Raw genomic sequence first — 17399 nt, forward strand, 5'->3', positions numbered from 1 at the left:
GTTCATTGGGATTTTTGTTCCTAACTCAATGGGTTGATCGGCTCATCAGGAAACACTCTTATTTTTATTCAATAATTTCTTCATTTGTACAAGGCATTCATACACCAAGTACCACTTTGTACATGACGTCTGTAAGACAGTTTTATGAAGTAATAAAACAATATATGAGTATGTATTCATTAGAGTTTATTTAATTATCAACTTATAATGCAGTAGGTATTTCAAGTTACATCCAATCATATAATTTCTGAATAGTGAGACAGAGGTAGGCAAATCGCACATTATTTTACGAACATCTTGAAATTGTTTAACATTGTTACAGGACACATATATCTAATTGTTTAACGACATCCAATTCTATTAATATTAACAAAAAAATCTACTTTATATATAGATAAAATGTGATAAATGCATACACATCCTAAGCGCTTTAATTTATTTATGTAATATTATGAAATTTCTATTTTAAAATCCAATAGAATATAATATTAGATAATAATAGATCATGGAATATTATTTTATTTCACTAGATATATATAAAATCTATAATATCATTCATCCCCCATGAGAGAATAAAAAATATATATTTCCTTTTAAAAATCTCAATTATATAAAAATTCATTATAATATAAAACACATCGGCAGTGATCTCTCATGGGGACAAGGACACGTGTAAGTAGAAACCAATTTTACATATCCTATAAAAATCATCTATACATATAAAAAAAATAAAAATATTATTTCATAGAAAAAACATATTTTCTAATAATTAACTTATGAAACTCCCAAAGATAACGTGTAAATCTTTTTAAAAACAGGTATGGAGTGTTTAGTCACATTAGCAGTAAAACTTACAAAGTCAAAGCTTCAAACTATCGCGAGAATCGAATCAACAATTGCATGCATCTGTGCATGACCACTGGCTGAATTGAAAAAGGTATTTTATTTTTAGATTTGTGTAGTGACAATTTATCTATTTAAAAAAAAAAACACTTAATTAGTCGTAATGTATTGTGACCATCCTAACAAAATAGACATAAACATTCTCAAGAAGCTTTCTCTTTGTACGCTTTTTTCTACTCTGTGGTTAAGCGGTGGTGAACTCTTAATAAAGTATTTTGATCAAACAAAATTGTAAATAAATTAAAAGAACTCTATAAATATTTGATATTTCAACAGAACTTACTCTCGTACTAGATACTTTACATTAAAAAAGGTACATCGAGTTATTAAATATTTCACTAAGAAAAGCAAAGTACGCGCAACGTCGTCACGGGTCACGGCTAACTGGTTGCCCACACGACAACCGAATTCAAATTCACAAACAACTATTGGAGTGTGTCCTCTCTCACATCGGTTATACATTTAATCAGAGTTCATTCATATGTAATATGGGAGGGTAAGAGTTTATTAATTTAGAGGAAGTCCTTGAGGACTTTTAAGATGTCTGGGGGTTCGGAGCAAGTAGGACAGGTACGCCGGTGCATTGCTGTTGCGGTTACATCGAACCACACATACGTATGCTAGCGATGCGCTTCAAACTCGACCGCGTCATCCTCGACGATGTTTCCGTGCCGCCACAGCTTGAGACGCGACTTCTTCGCGTGCTCTTGCGCAGCACGGTACTCGCCCATCAGCGAAGCGAGCCGCGGCTCCCGGGTGTAATCCATCAGCACCAGACCCTCTCGGATCAGGTTCTGAACACACACATTTTATATTACAAGCAAATAACACACAGCAATCAAATACAAAGTCAAACCTCCATAAGTTGAAAATCAGTTCATTCACAGTCAAAGTTACAACCCGCTATACACCTACATATATATTTTATAACCAAAAGTAGAATGTAACCTAAGTCTTTAGCAATTTATTTTTCAATTTAAAGAGGTTTTACTTCTATAATAAAAATCACTGACATTAGCTTCCTAGCATAATTTAATTGAAGTGGATCTTCTGGGATCGGGACTAAGAAACAAGTGAATGTACTCGAGATTCACAAAAATTGCCTTTTATTAGTGGCAATGTTTAATATTCCTTGTACCTAATTAGTAATATTATATAAGTCTTTTTGATTGTCTTCCCTCTTATTTCTTTTCTTATTAGGCATATATCACCGATAGTCTGTTGATGTGGTGGACAAATTATATCTATAATATGGTCTTGAGTTAAGACTGTCAGAGCGCAAGCACAAAGGATCTTAATTATAAATGTTTTATGTTACCTCAAATCCTTGAAAGTACGGAAGGAAAGTACTACAAATATCTTAATGTTAGTTACATAATACTAACACATTATTATGAATTCTCAGCTTTCAAGTTCTCTCATATTTTTAACAAATTTCAAATGATCTCTAAGTTCTATTCACACCAAAAATAACTATTTAAATCTAAAAATATCTTTGCAAGATACTTCATTGTAAAACACTTGAGAGAAAATTGTAGCCAGTAATGAATTACTATGCAGTACATTAATATGACATCATGGTCATATTCATTTAATATTATTGATAATTTGCTTGTAGTTCCAATCACATGCAAGAAAGAACATTTCTTTACACGCAGAACTACTGTCTGTTAGAAGTAACACTAGGAAATACATATGCGAGTGAATGATCAGAGAGCATTTTGTTAGAGATTAGAGAGAACTTCAGAGATGCATTTGAAGATGGTTGGGTGTTTTAGTGAAATATCATAACTAGCTTTCGCCCGCGAGTCTGTTCGTGTGGAATTAAAAAACAAAAACAAGTAGCCTATAAGTTCTTCCAGTCTATGCTCTACAGCCATTTAGGCTAAAAATTCTAACATAAAAACATCCATCCATCCACTCATCTAAACTTTCGCGTTCATATCAGTAAGATTATGCCTCTGCCAAGAGGCAGGATAATTTTGAAGATTCTCTCCCCCCAAACCTGGAATCAAAAAACTCAAGTTTACCTTTCCAATGTCGCATTTGGTGGAGGCGTCAACGAGTGTGACTGCCGGCGGCGTGCCGCGCGACTCAATGTTCAGCAACAGCTTCTTGTTGAGCGTGTCGGCGCAGAAGGCGCGCATCGCCTCGCGCAGCTCGTCAGCGTCACTCGGCAGCTTTATACAGCTCAGTACGTACTCGCTAACGTACGGCGGCTCGATGTCCATGTTTGGAGGCATCGGAGCCAGCCGGGTGAAGTCCAGTATCTAATCAACAAAACATTTTGTTAAAACAAAAATAAGCATCGGCTAACAAACATCCATCCATCTATCTAAACTTTCGCATTTATATACCATAAAGTAATGTAACCAGTTATAACTTATATATTTACCTCTCTGTTTCCGTAATCAATGTAGAAGATATGAGCATATCCATCTTCAGTGACCTTTTCAATCTTAGCCCTGTACCAATTGTCGTCAGCTGTGAAGCGAGCCGCGCACATGTATCCCTTCCGCGGTACGAATGAGCCCGGCATCGGGCTGCTGCAATTCTTAAAATCATGGTGCATCCTTTCCATCAGAGCCTCCAATTTAGGAATAAGATCTATATTCTGGACGTAGAAGTTGCCATCTGGCTTCACAACAGTGACGATAACTTTGTCGTAATTGACAATGCGTTCAACTATAGGCGTGTTGTGCTCCTTCTCGATTTCTTGATCAACCTCAATGAAATCTCTCCACAATCCAATACGCTTCATTTTAGCGGTCTCTTCGGCTGTCTTAATAGCTCGCGCGTATTCAGAAGACTCTGCGGCATGATGCATAGTGGCAAGTCCATGCTCAACAAGGGAAACCGACATGTTCTCATTTTCGATCCAGAGCCAGCCGATGAAACTACCCGCCTTGTCCATATCCTCAATGGTTACATACACATCGCGTTGGAGGCATTTCTCTTTTGTGAACTGAAGGGCTTCTTCACCATGCGGCTCAGCAAGTTGCATAGGTCCCCCGCTAGCACTGGGACGGGCGCCTCTAGGGCATACAACTCCGGCCAATAAGAATGTAACAAGTACAGACTCTTTGGGAATGTACAGACGAAGCCTAGAGCCGCTGGCGACGAACTCAACAACAGCCTCGGTTTTCTGTATTCTCTTGAGGAAAGGTAAGAATTTCCTTGCTTTAGCAGGATCCCCGCTGGTATCTTGAATGCGATGGGTGGGAATATCTTTCTTGGCGTGTAATCCAATGGCTGCCTTTTGAGCCTTTAATTCTGATTCCAGCAGCTTGTCATAATGGGAGCTTCTCTGGTCATTGTCATTTCTGTATCTTACAACAGTTGCATATCCCTTGGACACAAGTGCTTCGGCGATATTGCTATTAATAAAATTAAAAGTTAATTAATCCGTGTATGTTGTAATAACAAATAAAATAATGTGGAATTACACTTACGTTGCTCCGGCCATGACTGTGCAGCAAGTCTTAGCTGGGTAGGTGTCTTTAGCAGGCTGAATGTAGTCAACTGTCACACTCACTTTCTTGCCAATGAGCTTCTTCCTTAAGAATTCTCGAGCTTCATACATCCAAGGAATTTCATACAAAGGTTTAAATCCTTTTGGTCTCGGTGACTGCTTTGCTTCTTCATCCTGACCATTGTTCCTAAAAATGTTTAAATTAATTATATAAAAATATTTTAAAGTCATTATTACTTTATTAAATAATAATGCTGCATTTGTGAACAGCTGTTCTTACTTTTCACGTGGTGGTCTGATGCTAGCCAAAAATATCTTCTTAGTTGTACCATTAGATAATTTAATCATGAGAGCATCTCCGTTCATGATCTCTAACACTACTCCTGTGAACTCTTTGTCTTTAGGTGAAATAATCGGCGCATTCGATATGTACTTAGTCCAGATGCGGAGTTTCGCTTCCTTCGCTACTTTCTCGGCGGCTCTCAGCGTGGCAGCACCTAATTAATGTAAATTACATAAAATCATATTGATGTTATATTTTAGTGAATAAATGTAAAAAAGTTTGATTATACATACCAGACTTCATAACTGCCAGGGACCAATCAACACATTTTGCAAATCCTTGTTTAAGCAGAGCTTCAGCAATGTTCCCACCGGGATGTAAGATGGTTCCCACGAAATATGCGTTGTTAACTGATTCCAGAATTACTTCAACATCTTGCTGCAGCAATTTAGACTCTACAAAGTATCTCGCTTCTTCAGCGTATGGCTCTGATTCTCCATCTTGCTTAATTGCAGGGCACTACACAAAATATTTGTTGGTTAAAATGACTTTTATAAAAAATATAGTAACATAATGTCCTCAATATCATAAATATACTTACTCTGATTCCGGACATCATCAAGGTGATTGTGTAGTAATCGGGTAGTAATGTCAATCGCACAGTGGATCCATCTCGGACATATTCCATAACAGCTTTGATGGGCTGGCCATTATGTTTGTTTACAAATTGTTTGGGATTATCAATGGTCCACTTAATATCCCTGATATGTTTCTAAAAATATAAAACAATGTGACTATCCTCTTTGCTTCTCAACCAATATGAATATCGAACAAGTAAAATCATAATTTGTTATCATTGAGTACATTTTTATTATCATTATTCATTTCTTATACAACAATTGCTTTGTAGGATTTACTAACCTGGATATCAGTACCCCATAGACCTTTTCCTTGCGCTCGTGCAGCATCTTCTATTTCAACTAGTTTCTTCATAGGTGGAAAGTTTCGGCTGCTTTCTCTCACTTTCACTAATCCTTCAGCCAGCAGTGATTCTATTACATTTTCATCTTTTGTGGGATCCTTTCCTATCCAAATTGAACCATACTCTCTTGTTGCATTGGGGGGTTTTTCGGAAGTGAATATGATTGATTTGCCAACCAACTTCTTTCTCAGAAACTCCCGAGCTTCCCATCCAAATGGTTCATCCTTTGTTTCAGTATTGCTACAACACAAACAATTTTTTGCTTTCAATTAAATTAAGTCTTTATTTCATTACAGGAGCTGGCCACCATACTGTGTTTATATACAGGGTTATTGGTAATTCAATATATTCCCACTAGGAGGTGATAGATTAATCTCTAAAAAAATTGAAGTAAAATGGTTCTTCAGCTCGCATTTTTTAATTTGGATCATAATTGATGTTTTTATAATGTTAAATAACCAGTTTTTAATAACTTTTATTAATGTTATGAAATAATGAAGTTATAACTGATAGTCTGTTTTAATTGATTTTTGAAGTTGCATTTTTGACTTATTCTTAAAAAAATTTAAAATCATTGTACCGCATAAATGGTCAAGTTTTTTTTAATGCATATTGGGGTCCAAATTATCACAAATTACCCCCTATATCGCGTCCTAACAGGAATACTTAAAATTACCCTGTAGTTTAGATTGCCACAAACCTGTATTTTCAAAAAAAATCTTTTTTGGTTTTGATTTTTGTATATTCAATAATCTTTACATAATTGGAAGCTTTAAGCGCCCAACTTATTGTGGTAATTTGTTATAACTTACATTAGTCTTATTACTTAACAAATTATCACTGCAAAATTTGAACATCAACAATACCTTTATCATTAGTATTTATATATTTCTTGGGATATTAGGCTTATTTCATTAACAAACAATTAATTAACAAAAGGGCAAGTCAAATAAAAACATGTTGAAAACAACCAGTAATAACATAAACTAAAATGTGCATGTACATTTGAACTTTGTACATTATTTTAAACGATAGGAATGCAGCATAGTTACTTTAAACGATGATTTTTTTGAATAACTGTTTTTAGCATGTTGTTATTTACTGTTTTAAGCATTTTAAGCATGAACATTATTTTTGTAAAAAAATATATACACAATTGTTATATTTCCTTGTGCATATTAAACATGCAATTCATGGAAAAAATGTAGTTTACAAGTAAATAACTTAAATTAAATTGACATTATTTGAATTGATGAACAATTTAATGGAACTAGCAAAACTGCATTTCTAGAACATAACCTAGAATTTGCATTTCCATAAAAAAAATCATTATTCTCATTTTTTGTTTCTCCTATTATTTTTAAAGATAATAACTGGAATTAATAGATATTTTAATACTAATTTAAAAGTATTGTTGATAATCTGGATGTAGTTTTTACATTTCTTAACAAATTAGAAATTTCGCTTCAGAGGTTATCATATAATAATACAAGCTTTCGCCCGCGACTCCGTCCGCGTAGTAGTAAAAAAAACAAAACCAAGTAGCCTATGTATTCTTCCAGACTATCCTCTACATCTATGCCAACTTTCATTAAGATCTGTTTGGCAGTTTAGGCTATGAACTCTAACAAGCAATCATACATACATCCATCAATCTATCATCATATCATCTAAACTTTCACATTTATAATATTAGTATGAAGGCATGGATATATGTTGCAAGGTATCTCAGACTCAATGAAATTTTGAAACCGATGTTCTGTATTGACAGTCTGAAAGAATGAATAAGCTGCTTATTTTTGTTTTTGTTTAATTCCACACAGACACTGGCAGGCAATAGGTAGTATTAAATAGATGAATGAAGACAGTGACAAGGCAAAATAATATCTATGTAGTAAAAGAAAGTGACATGCCACGCCTATAGCATTGCACAAAGTATAACTGCATATTGCAAAATCTGTGCCAGAAGTCAATATTCATAGCTGTATTGACCTAGAGCCAGCAAGAATAGCACTAAATGGAAATTGTTTACCTATACTTAATCTTCACTTGTTTTCTAATTATTTGCTACATTATAGCAAAACTATACATTGATAATGATTTTAATTGTTTATTCAAAGTTGAACAATAGAGAAAATTAACATGATGTATTTGGAAATCTTGAGTATCTTGGAATCACAGCATTTTTAGATTAGCATTGAGATATTTTTTTTTTTCATTTCTATCTATTGCAGTCATAAGTAAAAAAATGCTTGAAGTTGTCATTTGTAAGTTTATGGAACATTTTTGTTATAGCTATAGGAACTTATTACTTTCATTTAGATTTGTCTACAATTATATTTGTTGGTACTCTATATCACAGATGCTTTAGTTGAAATTGGGTTCAAAGTTAAAATTGGATTCATAGCAGTATCTTGCACAGCTGCTAAATTTGAGGTGAACTTAATATATAGGCAACAGCATAAAAGATAGTAAAGGCTCAAGCTAAATGCATTTGGCGCTCAGCTACATTGCAATATTTTGTCTAAAGTAAAAGTGGCCATTAGCAAAATTAATATTAATTAATCACAATATCAGCTAGATATTATCTCTAAGTTTCAGACGTAATGAGCGCTAAATGCATTTGACGCTCGGCCACGTCTTAACCTGGAAATCCGTTGTAAAAATGTACCATCAATAAAAAAAAACCTTGTTATATTATATTTCAATGCAATAAAACATTTATACATTCAATATAAAGACAATAAAAGGCATGAGAGACTTACTTGTTGACTGTTTTCTGACGGGCGAGTTTGGGTGCGGTAATGCCCGACAGCGAGAGGGTTTTTTCGGGAGGCGGCCCGCCTTGTGGTTGGCCTCTTATAATCACGGTATCGCCAGATAACACCTGCAACGCGAAATGCAATGTTACAATGCACTTTACATTCACCAATACGTTGAAAAGTTTGAGAACCACAATATGATTCCCACAATGCAATGTCCTAAAAATACACTTAATCCGCACAAATAAGTATTAATGCTAAAATAACAATGCATAAATCAGATAGGGCAAGAATAAAACATTTATTTATAAAAATAGGTAACATATGCTCAAAGTATGAACAGTGCCAACGGGGCAATGTGGGACTAGGAGATCGGCACGAGGTATCACGATATTCATTACAGCACACTAAATGCAAAAATAAATATAAATATCTAAAGTAAATTTATATTACCATTTTAGCAACTCCGCTCTTATAAATTGGTGCTGGAGCACTCATCTTGACTAAGTTATTGAACCAAATGAAGAACTGAAAAGCTATCAACTATTACACAGGAATGAACTAATAAGACTGGCGAAACGTGGCGTGTGGCGTGCCACCGGTGTTTCCACATTCAAAATATACAGTAGAAAACATAGAGTAACGACTGCTTGTACTTTCACCCTACCGGAAGTGACTGGAGAAATTCCAGAAAATGTGAAAATTATATTCTTTCCTCTAGCGTTTTAAACAGTGCTTTTTTAAACATATTTCGTAAAAGAATCTCTAATATATGTAAATGGTGAATATATCCTATTTTTCAGAAAAGTAAAGATTGTGTACGTTTTAAAATGTCACTTGACGAGTTATGATTCCGTTGGATTTGACCCAAAGTATTTTCTGACAAGCAGTGTTGCCAGAACAAATGAATTAATATTACTTATTATTTGTTAAACTTCCGGCGTGACGGTATTGCTGGTGTAACAGGTCGATAACAAAGCTACGTTCGGAAATCACTTTCTAGATAAATGTATATGTTTTTAATGGAAAATGTTTGCTTAATAAAAATGAACACAATCGCGGAAATTTGAATTACTTTTTGGTACAGAAATTTTATTCTTCTTTCGGCATTAAGGCTCCTTGAACAATATTCCTTAATTATATTTAGGTCGGTTCGAGCCATCACAAGACTTAGAATCGTGATCAAAAGTTAATTACTAATGACGATTGCAAAGTCGTATCTTTGTGGACGTGTTTTTCTTTTTTTATTATTTATTTCGGACGAATTTGTAAAATGTCTTGTTCACAAACAATAAGCCTATCCGTAAAACAGCCTACATGTTGGGCGTGGCCCTTTTGGTAGGGTCTTTACTAAATTATAAAACAAGACAAAGAGGGTAATAAAGCAACAAAAAAAAATCTTTTTATTTGTCACGCTATTATTATTTGCAACCTGGGCGAATCCGGGACGGAATGGTAGTTTTCAATATGGTTAGAACGATGAGTCTTTTAGTGATTACGTTAATAATAATTATACATCAATGTAATTTAGCTAATGATTTTTTTGTTTTAAATGATAACTGACGAAATTTACCTCTATGATCAGAAGTCATTACAATAAATAACTTTGATTAACATATGGACCTTAAATGATAGATTAACACATACTATTCGATATGCTTAATCGTTCTTTAAATTAAGAAAACAATTTTAGCTAAAATAGTAGATACAAACATAATGAGATATGCCACTAAGCCCTATTGGCAATATTTTGCATTTCATATAGAGTTCTGGCTTGGTCTTAGATATATACTTAGAATTAGTACAGGATTTCTTTTAGCAATTTTACAAATTCTTTAGTTCGGAACTTGTTTGGGACCACGACTAAGAGCCGCTCTTATCAACTTTCTTTCCCAACTGTTTTTTCCAAATTGCATAGTTATCTGATTTCAATATCAGTTTCAAATTTCAGTTATCCAAAAATAAATAAATAATTAGTTTGCCGGAAAAGTACCAAGATTAATTAAGCAACACAAACATAAACGTACCTTTTTTTCTAGATAACAATTGCAAATTTGAAAATATCTTAAAACAACGAATTAGGGAACTCACAATACCTTTTAATTATCAATACAAGTTATCACATAACAGAGTTTCTTTGGTAAACATTACTAAAATCTGGAAAAATAATTCTTGTTATGGTCTTCTTGATTCGTTTTTCACGTATTTATAGTTCTAAAATAAAGTTTTACTGTTTACACGAAATGACAAAACAAAGGCAAATCAAGCGAGTGACGCCAATGGAAAAAAAATTATCCTGTTTTTTTTGTCCCACTATAGTTGCTGAAATTCCGGTAAAATGTTTCTATTTAAAATGGCTATGTTATTCCTATCTATTAATTTAAAATCGAATTATTTTTAAAAGCAAACTTTTTACAACGACATTGTATGTATATGTAACAATTTGAATGAACATTAAAATATTAATAACTGGCCAGAAATGTCACAGGAAGTGTAATATTTAAATGTGGAATGAAATAAATGACAAATTACTTTTTCGTTTCAATTTAACCACATGAAGTATTGTGTATTATGTAGCATTTTCCACTGACGCTATTACATGAGGTTCATGTATTTATTATTTCAGATAAGAATCGTTTAAAATTTACTTTGATTTGAGTTACAATGGCTAGTACAGATTTTAGAAAGGAAGTGACCATGCCCGTGAGACCAAGGAGTGTCTACACTGCTCATTCGTATAACCAGGTGATGGATAGTTTTTATTACTTTTTTTCATTGTATTTTATTAACATTTGAACTTAATTATCAATTTACAGAGAAATGTTACATTTTTCACATCATTTCATTTATTTCATAACGATCCAGAGGGTTTGTTAACCGTCGGTTATTATGTTGACACACCTTCCTCTGGGATCTTGCGAAATTAAATTAGGAAAAGAAAATAAATCGTCCATTTTCTTAGTATATTGCGACATATATATTAAGCTTGTTTTCTCCACTAAAAACATTCACACGGGTAGACAAGCAAAAGATTCAATAACTTCCTACCTTTCAAGGTCGTAACGAGAAGTGTTTATTTTAGAAAAAAGTTTGATTATTCAACAGCCATAATGTTTGCAATTTACTTAGAACTTGTATACCTGTCTCAAAGAAAAGTTCGAAAATATTCGAGAGACTAACATCTTAAACACCATAAAAATTACAGTGATTTTATCCAGAATGTAAATGTCATTTGATACCGTTTATTCTTCAGAGGAAAATGAGGGTACAAACAGTTTATATTAGATTGTGTACCATCCTACTTCCAGGAGGAATCCAACCTCTCCGCGTTTCAAGATTACAGCAAATTTTTGGAAGGTGGTTTGGGTCAGGCCGAGCTAGTTGGCGCAGCGGCGTGGCAGCCTCCGTGGAGGGCTCCGCTGCAACGCAAGGCTCCCTTCTACCCCGGCGACGATATCTATCATGCCGATACATGGAGAGATTTAGAGGTCAGTTTTTATACAACTATACTCTCGCCAGGTAACGCGAGCCATTTTGGATTCCATATTTTACAAAGGAGACTTCTTTTTTAACATTTAAGTGTAACGTCTTCTCTGAACAATCAAAGGCCTAATACGGTCATTAACTTTATATTTCTGATGCGGTTTTATGGTTTCTTTTTGAGGAATTAAATATACGTTTAACATCAGGAGAAGTGGCTCTAGGCTCTAGTGGCAAACTAAATAAATGTTGATTAGCCAACTTTGCCTACGAACATATTTCATGGGTAAGTACTAAGAAATAAAAGAAGAGATTACAATTTCGTCGTTAGTAAATGTTATTTAAAACAAAGCTATGCCATTAACTAGGTTGCTCGGCACGTCTTCGTCTTTCCGTTTCGATTTATTTACCTCGTTTATTGAAAAATATAGGTGACGGATGTAGCTGGCGGAGCTCGGTATAATGCTTCGGTGACGCCGCATGGTACGGTCTGTCTGAGGCTAAGAGACAGGGTTAAGTAAGTATCTACCAGTTATACTCGTAGTACTCTACAGATTCTACACTTAGAATAGATATTTGAATGCACGTTTTAGAGAAAAGACTGCCAATAGATTTTGGGCATCACCAAAATACTTACCTTAAAATAGCAGGGCATAAGATTTTAAAGCAACGATAGTCTTGAACCGTTTGAATGATTTTCTTCCTATCATTCCCACAAGTAACATTGGCTTAATATGTCTAAACATTGAAGATGCTAAATAATTTGAACTATCGAGAGACATTATTATAACTACATGCATAAACACAAAATTAAAAACGGCTAGCACTTACGGAAATTTTTTCGATGGCGGCACCAACTAGTTTTGGACCGATCGGGGGTCCAAGGCAAGTGTTATTGTGCTTTCTTCCTAGTAATGTGAATAAATATGAGTGCTAGCTGTTAATTGGTAGTTACAGAAGAAATGTTTGATTTGAAGTATTGTGTTTAAGGGTCGACATGACGGTTGACGGCGCGGTGCGAGTAACGAATGCGAAGTACAACATTGTGCTTGCGTTGTCGCAGTCTGGTGCTGCCGCCGCGCTCATACATCCCAATGGACGGGTTTACAACTACCGCTCCAGAGTAGAGATACAAGCACATCATCAGCAGGGGAACAATAAGTTAGTACTTATACTCCAGCTTCCAATGAATAGCTAGTTCGCCCAGGTGGCCGCTTGCTCGTTTGCCACCTTATTACATAAATAAAACAAATGTTAGTTATGAGTGTGTAAGGGTACACCGTTGGAGGTAGTGGTAGAGGTAGAAAGAGATGGATGGATTGCGTGAAAGGTTACATGAACTAGAAGGGAGTGATGACTGAGATGACGGATGATAGTTATTTGGAGGACAAAAACCTGTTGCGCTGACGCTAAAGCAGTAGGATAAAGAGAAAGATGATGATGATGAAAGTAAAATCAAACATCGTGTTTTACCATCCTATTTGATGTTAAACGGCAACATGATTAAAAAAATAAATTTGTTTTGGACAGAATTTTTACAGTCGACCGATTTTCTAAAGCTAATATATTGCGCTCGCTTCTTTAATTGGTTCCTATAATTTCTCATGTTAGTGTTCGATTATATCAAAGGTACGCAAAAATGTGGTACAAGGGGGTATCGTTTACGGCGGAGCAGTGCGCGCTGGTGTACCTCGTGGACGCGGCCGGCACGCGCACCACCACTGACACCTTCCTCGACATGAGCCAGGACTTCACGCTTAACGTTTTCTACAAGTAAAAATATTGTATACTCATTCTTCGATGAATCAACTTTTAACCGAATTAGGGTATGACTATACACCAGTACTGAATATTAATATTTTTATCTTCAGAGCGCTTCAATAGGTACGCTTTAGATGCTAGCTCTAGTGTGGTTAATTCATAGCTAGGAGGTCGCTTAGTGTTGATTTTTGATATATAATCTACACTAAGGGAGGCTATTGCTACATTAAGTGCGACAGACATCTAAATAGCTTTCAGATGATCTAAAAATAGGCTTACTGACAATGTTTCAAGGATCTGTTACGCGCGGTTTGGGTCATGTAATTCGTCACTATGTAAGAGGTCTAAAGGTTTGTATTGTGCAGTGAATCTGGTCATGGGCCATCGTACGTGAACAAGGCGCTGTCGCTACTGCAGGCCATGCAGTACTGGCTTACTGACGACGGCATTGACAATTGGATCATCAATAACGTGCGTGTCAGCCAAACAGCAGACGGCCTAGTACGGTACGTTTGAAATTTTTAGTGCTATTATCTTTGCGAATATAAGGAAAATGTTCTAGTAAATATGTAAAATAACTAAAACTGGCAGGGCTAAGTTACAGGACGTGGCCGTTGGCCTGGAAATAATTTGCCTCCCGCAGGTGAGACGGCCATATATAAATATACTGAAGTATGAATGTATATACAAGAGCGTTTACCGTTTAATCAATACTGCGACGCAACAGATTTATTATGTGAGAGATTGCAGTTCTGCGCCGTTCGATGCATAACATATACCGCTAGGAGTTATCTATCTCACCTGATGGACGTCATATTTAATATCAAATGTAGGCAAATGAATTTTAGATGTTCGAATACAGCATCAGTATTTACCGAGTATAATGTACATACACTTGAAATTAAGGCATTTCGACTTTAATTTCTTAAGGATATTTGTTGTTTTTTTCCATTACGGGAGCTGGGGGAAGGAAATTAACGATTCCATTACCGAAGATATTTTTTAACTGAATAAATATGTTTGGCCTATGGAGAATATGTTATGGGAAAAGGTGTGCCACCTTGTACTATCAGTATTCGATTGCTTTCGATCTTAATAGAGAAATATTTTGACTGACAGTTTGTAGGTTGACCTGTATTCGAAAAGTTTAGATGGATGGATGGATGGATGATGGATATTTGAGTTTGTAGTTTAAACGGCTGAACGGATTTCGATGAAATTTGCCATAGATGTAGAGGATAGTCTGAAAGTACACAAAGGCTATTTCTTTTTCTTTTTTTAAATCTACGTGGTTGAAGTCACGGGCGAAAGCTAGTTTATGATAAATTTGTTTATCGCCTATGTTCAACACATTATTATATCTATACTAATATAAAGATGAAAGATTTGTATGTGTGTATGTATTGAAATAATAAACTACAGGGTGGTTTTGAAAAATTCTTTAATCATTCAAAAGTTACATTATCATTGAATAACATAGGCTACATTTTTATTATTTTTTTAATTTGACGCGGGTGAAGTCACGAGCAACAGCTAGTTAAAAGTGGTAGAGAACGTACGAATGGGTTGGCTCGCCCGGTGAAATACTACGACCACACAGAAGACAGGTGTGAAGTGGAAGCAATTCGGCTTACAGTCTGATGAGTGTGTACCCGGAGACCTAGTTTTAGTCCCTTTCCACACTTTTTTGAGAGCAAGAAATGGGAAGGAAATGTATTTGACGGTGAAGGAGACGCACGGGAAAGGGAAATATCCTCTCCTACCATTTAAGTGTAGGCAACGCATCTACAATAAAATGCCCTCTGGTGACTTTGCTATTTCGGCGGATTCAGGTGGCCACTTACTCGTTTGACACCTTATGACATAAAAAAGAAGTAATTTATATACTTTTATTTTCTTCAGTATCCATCGCTGCAGTCACAAATATCAACTACGTACCAGCCCTAGCAACGGATCTGCATCTATCACCAGCCCGTTTGTGCATTGCACGGCCTCCCTTGGCCAGACGCAGCATTTATTTGTACGGTAAGTTTATACTTCTACAAATCTCTCTAAAATTATGTTTGCTATACCTACTTCTAAGTTATGTTTAAAGCTACACGATCTATAGATAATTAGATCTATAGATCGTGTAGCTGAATATGATGCTTTAGATTTCAAATGAGACTTTCTGAATGTCAATTTATTGATGTTTTGATTGCAGTCGCGGGGAGCGGCGCATGCATTTCGATGGCAACTCGTTCATCGTCCGAAACGCAGGCCACTCCGCCGGCTTTGACGACAAAAATCAATTGAAAGTGTACTGAATCCGCATCGTTGTACCCTTTTACATGATTTTATTTACGCTGTTTTTCCACCTTATTACCATGCAGTTTTTTATCCATCGTATGTTGTACAGCTTATTTGCAGTTCCTCTGTCGCTTACAAATACCATTTGCTACATTTTGGTTTAAAAAACTCTGACAAGTCACGATGAAATTATATTTATTTTGTACGTAGAGGTTTTAAAATTACTTTATTTTGCACGCTGCCCAAGCTTCGGATTTTATTTATCAGCATACAATTGTATTTACAGACGACGTCATAGTTATTAAGGTTACAGTTGAATGCTAAGTGTTAGATCATCTACAGAAAGACACTTTTACATTTTTTTATACGTATTTATCAGTTGTGTAAAATAACGTAATACTGATCATATGTATACTGGAAGTTAACTAACTACAGTTTGTCTAAATAATTTAGATTAGTTTGACAATTCATTTCAAATTTAATAGGGATGGGTTGTAAAATCAGTTATGAATCTTATCGATATTTATTCTTATAGAAGTTGGAATCGATAGATTCATAGTTATAACGTATGTATTTAAAAAAATACGGTTTTCTCAAATCAATAATGACCATAACAATTAATGAGTAAATAAATGATTATTACTATTGCAGTCCTACGTAATCGAATTTGATTTCGCTATTATTTCTGTCATCACTAAATTTCTTACACTGTAATCAATACTTTAATTGTTCTCTAAATTAGTTAATAAAAAAAAAATATTCGAGTTCGGTACATAGTTGTTCTTTAAGCGTGTTTGTTTCGTCACTACAGTCCTGTCAAGTACGGCATTTGCTTTCATACAAATTGAATTCGATACCTCGTACGCGTCATTTATCAAACTAATCGTATCTTATTTAGACAAACTATAAACAGCTTATTTTTTATCTCACAAAGTTTATCTTTTAATTCTATTGGTAGTAACTTTGCCTGTATGTAAACATTTACTATAATCTGCATCTTTTTGTCAGGATTTATTTACCTTATTTAAAATTACTAAAGAGGTTTTAAATAGTTGTAATATATTTACTAAGTGCTATATATTCAGAACTGTATCAGAATGCTCAGTATTGTTAAATAGCAAACAATCAAATAATTAACCGATGTACTAAATAATGATTTCAAAAATGGCGTCGATCGTAGCGGGCTAGGCAGTGTTTGAATTACGGGTTCAGTTATGTCGCGAGCTTTTGGAATATGACAGACTTGTCCTAATTGTTTGTTATTAAAAATGTCAAGTGTAATTGTTAATTCAACAATAAATAATGTTTATCTTGCAAACCATGTTTCTTTTAACCTTTTGTAGTCTGATATTTTTATATTACTACAACAATAAACACTTTGGTAAGTTTGTTTAGACCCAAAGACTGTATACCTTTGGTATTGTTGAAATAATTATAATACAGAAGGAAAAACGATGTTACTCCAAT

At 34.8% G+C, this 17399-nt stretch overlaps 2 protein-coding genes across 2 annotated transcripts; one reads left to right on the forward strand and one right to left on the reverse strand.

The window, feature by feature from the left end:
* Positions 1 to 931: 931 nt before the first annotated feature.
* On the reverse strand, positions 932 to 8995 carry LOC106110095 (staphylococcal nuclease domain-containing protein 1). Its single transcript, XM_013291807.1, has 10 exons — positions 8856 to 8995; positions 8406 to 8527; positions 5580 to 5880; positions 5260 to 5430; positions 4952 to 5177; positions 4656 to 4872; positions 4356 to 4562; positions 3299 to 4280; positions 2934 to 3173; positions 932 to 1697 (listed from the first exon to the last, which is right to left on the reverse strand). Exons 1-10 carry the CDS (start codon positions 8898 to 8900, stop codon positions 1524 to 1526), a joined length of 2685 nt encoding a protein of 894 aa, XP_013147261.1. The 5' UTR covers positions 8901 to 8995; the 3' UTR covers positions 932 to 1523.
* Positions 8996 to 10917: 1922 nt separating this feature from the next.
* Positions 10918 to 16358, forward strand: LOC106110108. The gene is made up of 8 exons (XM_013291820.1): positions 10918 to 11147; positions 11711 to 11890; positions 12314 to 12399; positions 12873 to 13043; positions 13512 to 13655; positions 14009 to 14149; positions 15546 to 15668; positions 15847 to 16358. Exons 1-8 carry the CDS (start codon positions 11067 to 11069, stop codon positions 15947 to 15949), a joined length of 1029 nt encoding a protein of 342 aa, XP_013147274.1. The 5' UTR covers positions 10918 to 11066; the 3' UTR covers positions 15950 to 16358.
* Positions 16359 to 17399: the final 1041 nt, after the last annotated feature.

Source organism: Papilio polytes, unplaced genomic scaffold (assembly GCF_000836215.1).
Source record: "Papilio polytes unplaced genomic scaffold, Ppol_1.0 DF820889.1, whole genome shotgun sequence".
NCBI classification, from domain to species: domain Eukaryota; kingdom Metazoa; phylum Arthropoda; class Insecta; order Lepidoptera; family Papilionidae; genus Papilio; species Papilio polytes.

Coding starts and splice junctions, on each gene's coding strand:
- LOC106110095 (XM_013291807.1), bottom strand. CDS start 8,900: ATGAGTGCTCCAGCACCAATTTATAAGAGCGGAGTTGCTAAAATG. Junction 5,431..5,579: donor TATGGGGTACTGATATCCAG/GTTAGTAAATCC, acceptor TTATATTTTTAG/AAACATATCAGGGATATTAA. Junction 4,873..4,951: donor CCTGGCAGTTATGAAGTCTG/GTATGTATAATC, acceptor TACATTAATTAG/GTGCTGCCACGCTGAGAGCC.
- LOC106110108 (XM_013291820.1), top strand. CDS start 11,067: ATGGCTAGTACAGATTTTAGAAAGGAAGTGACCATGCCCGTGAGACCA. Junction 11,148..11,710: donor CTGCTCATTCGTATAACCAG/GTGATGGATAGT, acceptor TCCTACTTCCAG/GAGGAATCCAACCTCTCCGC. Junction 11,891..12,313: donor ATACATGGAGAGATTTAGAG/GTCAGTTTTTAT, acceptor TGAAAAATATAG/GTGACGGATGTAGCTGGCGG.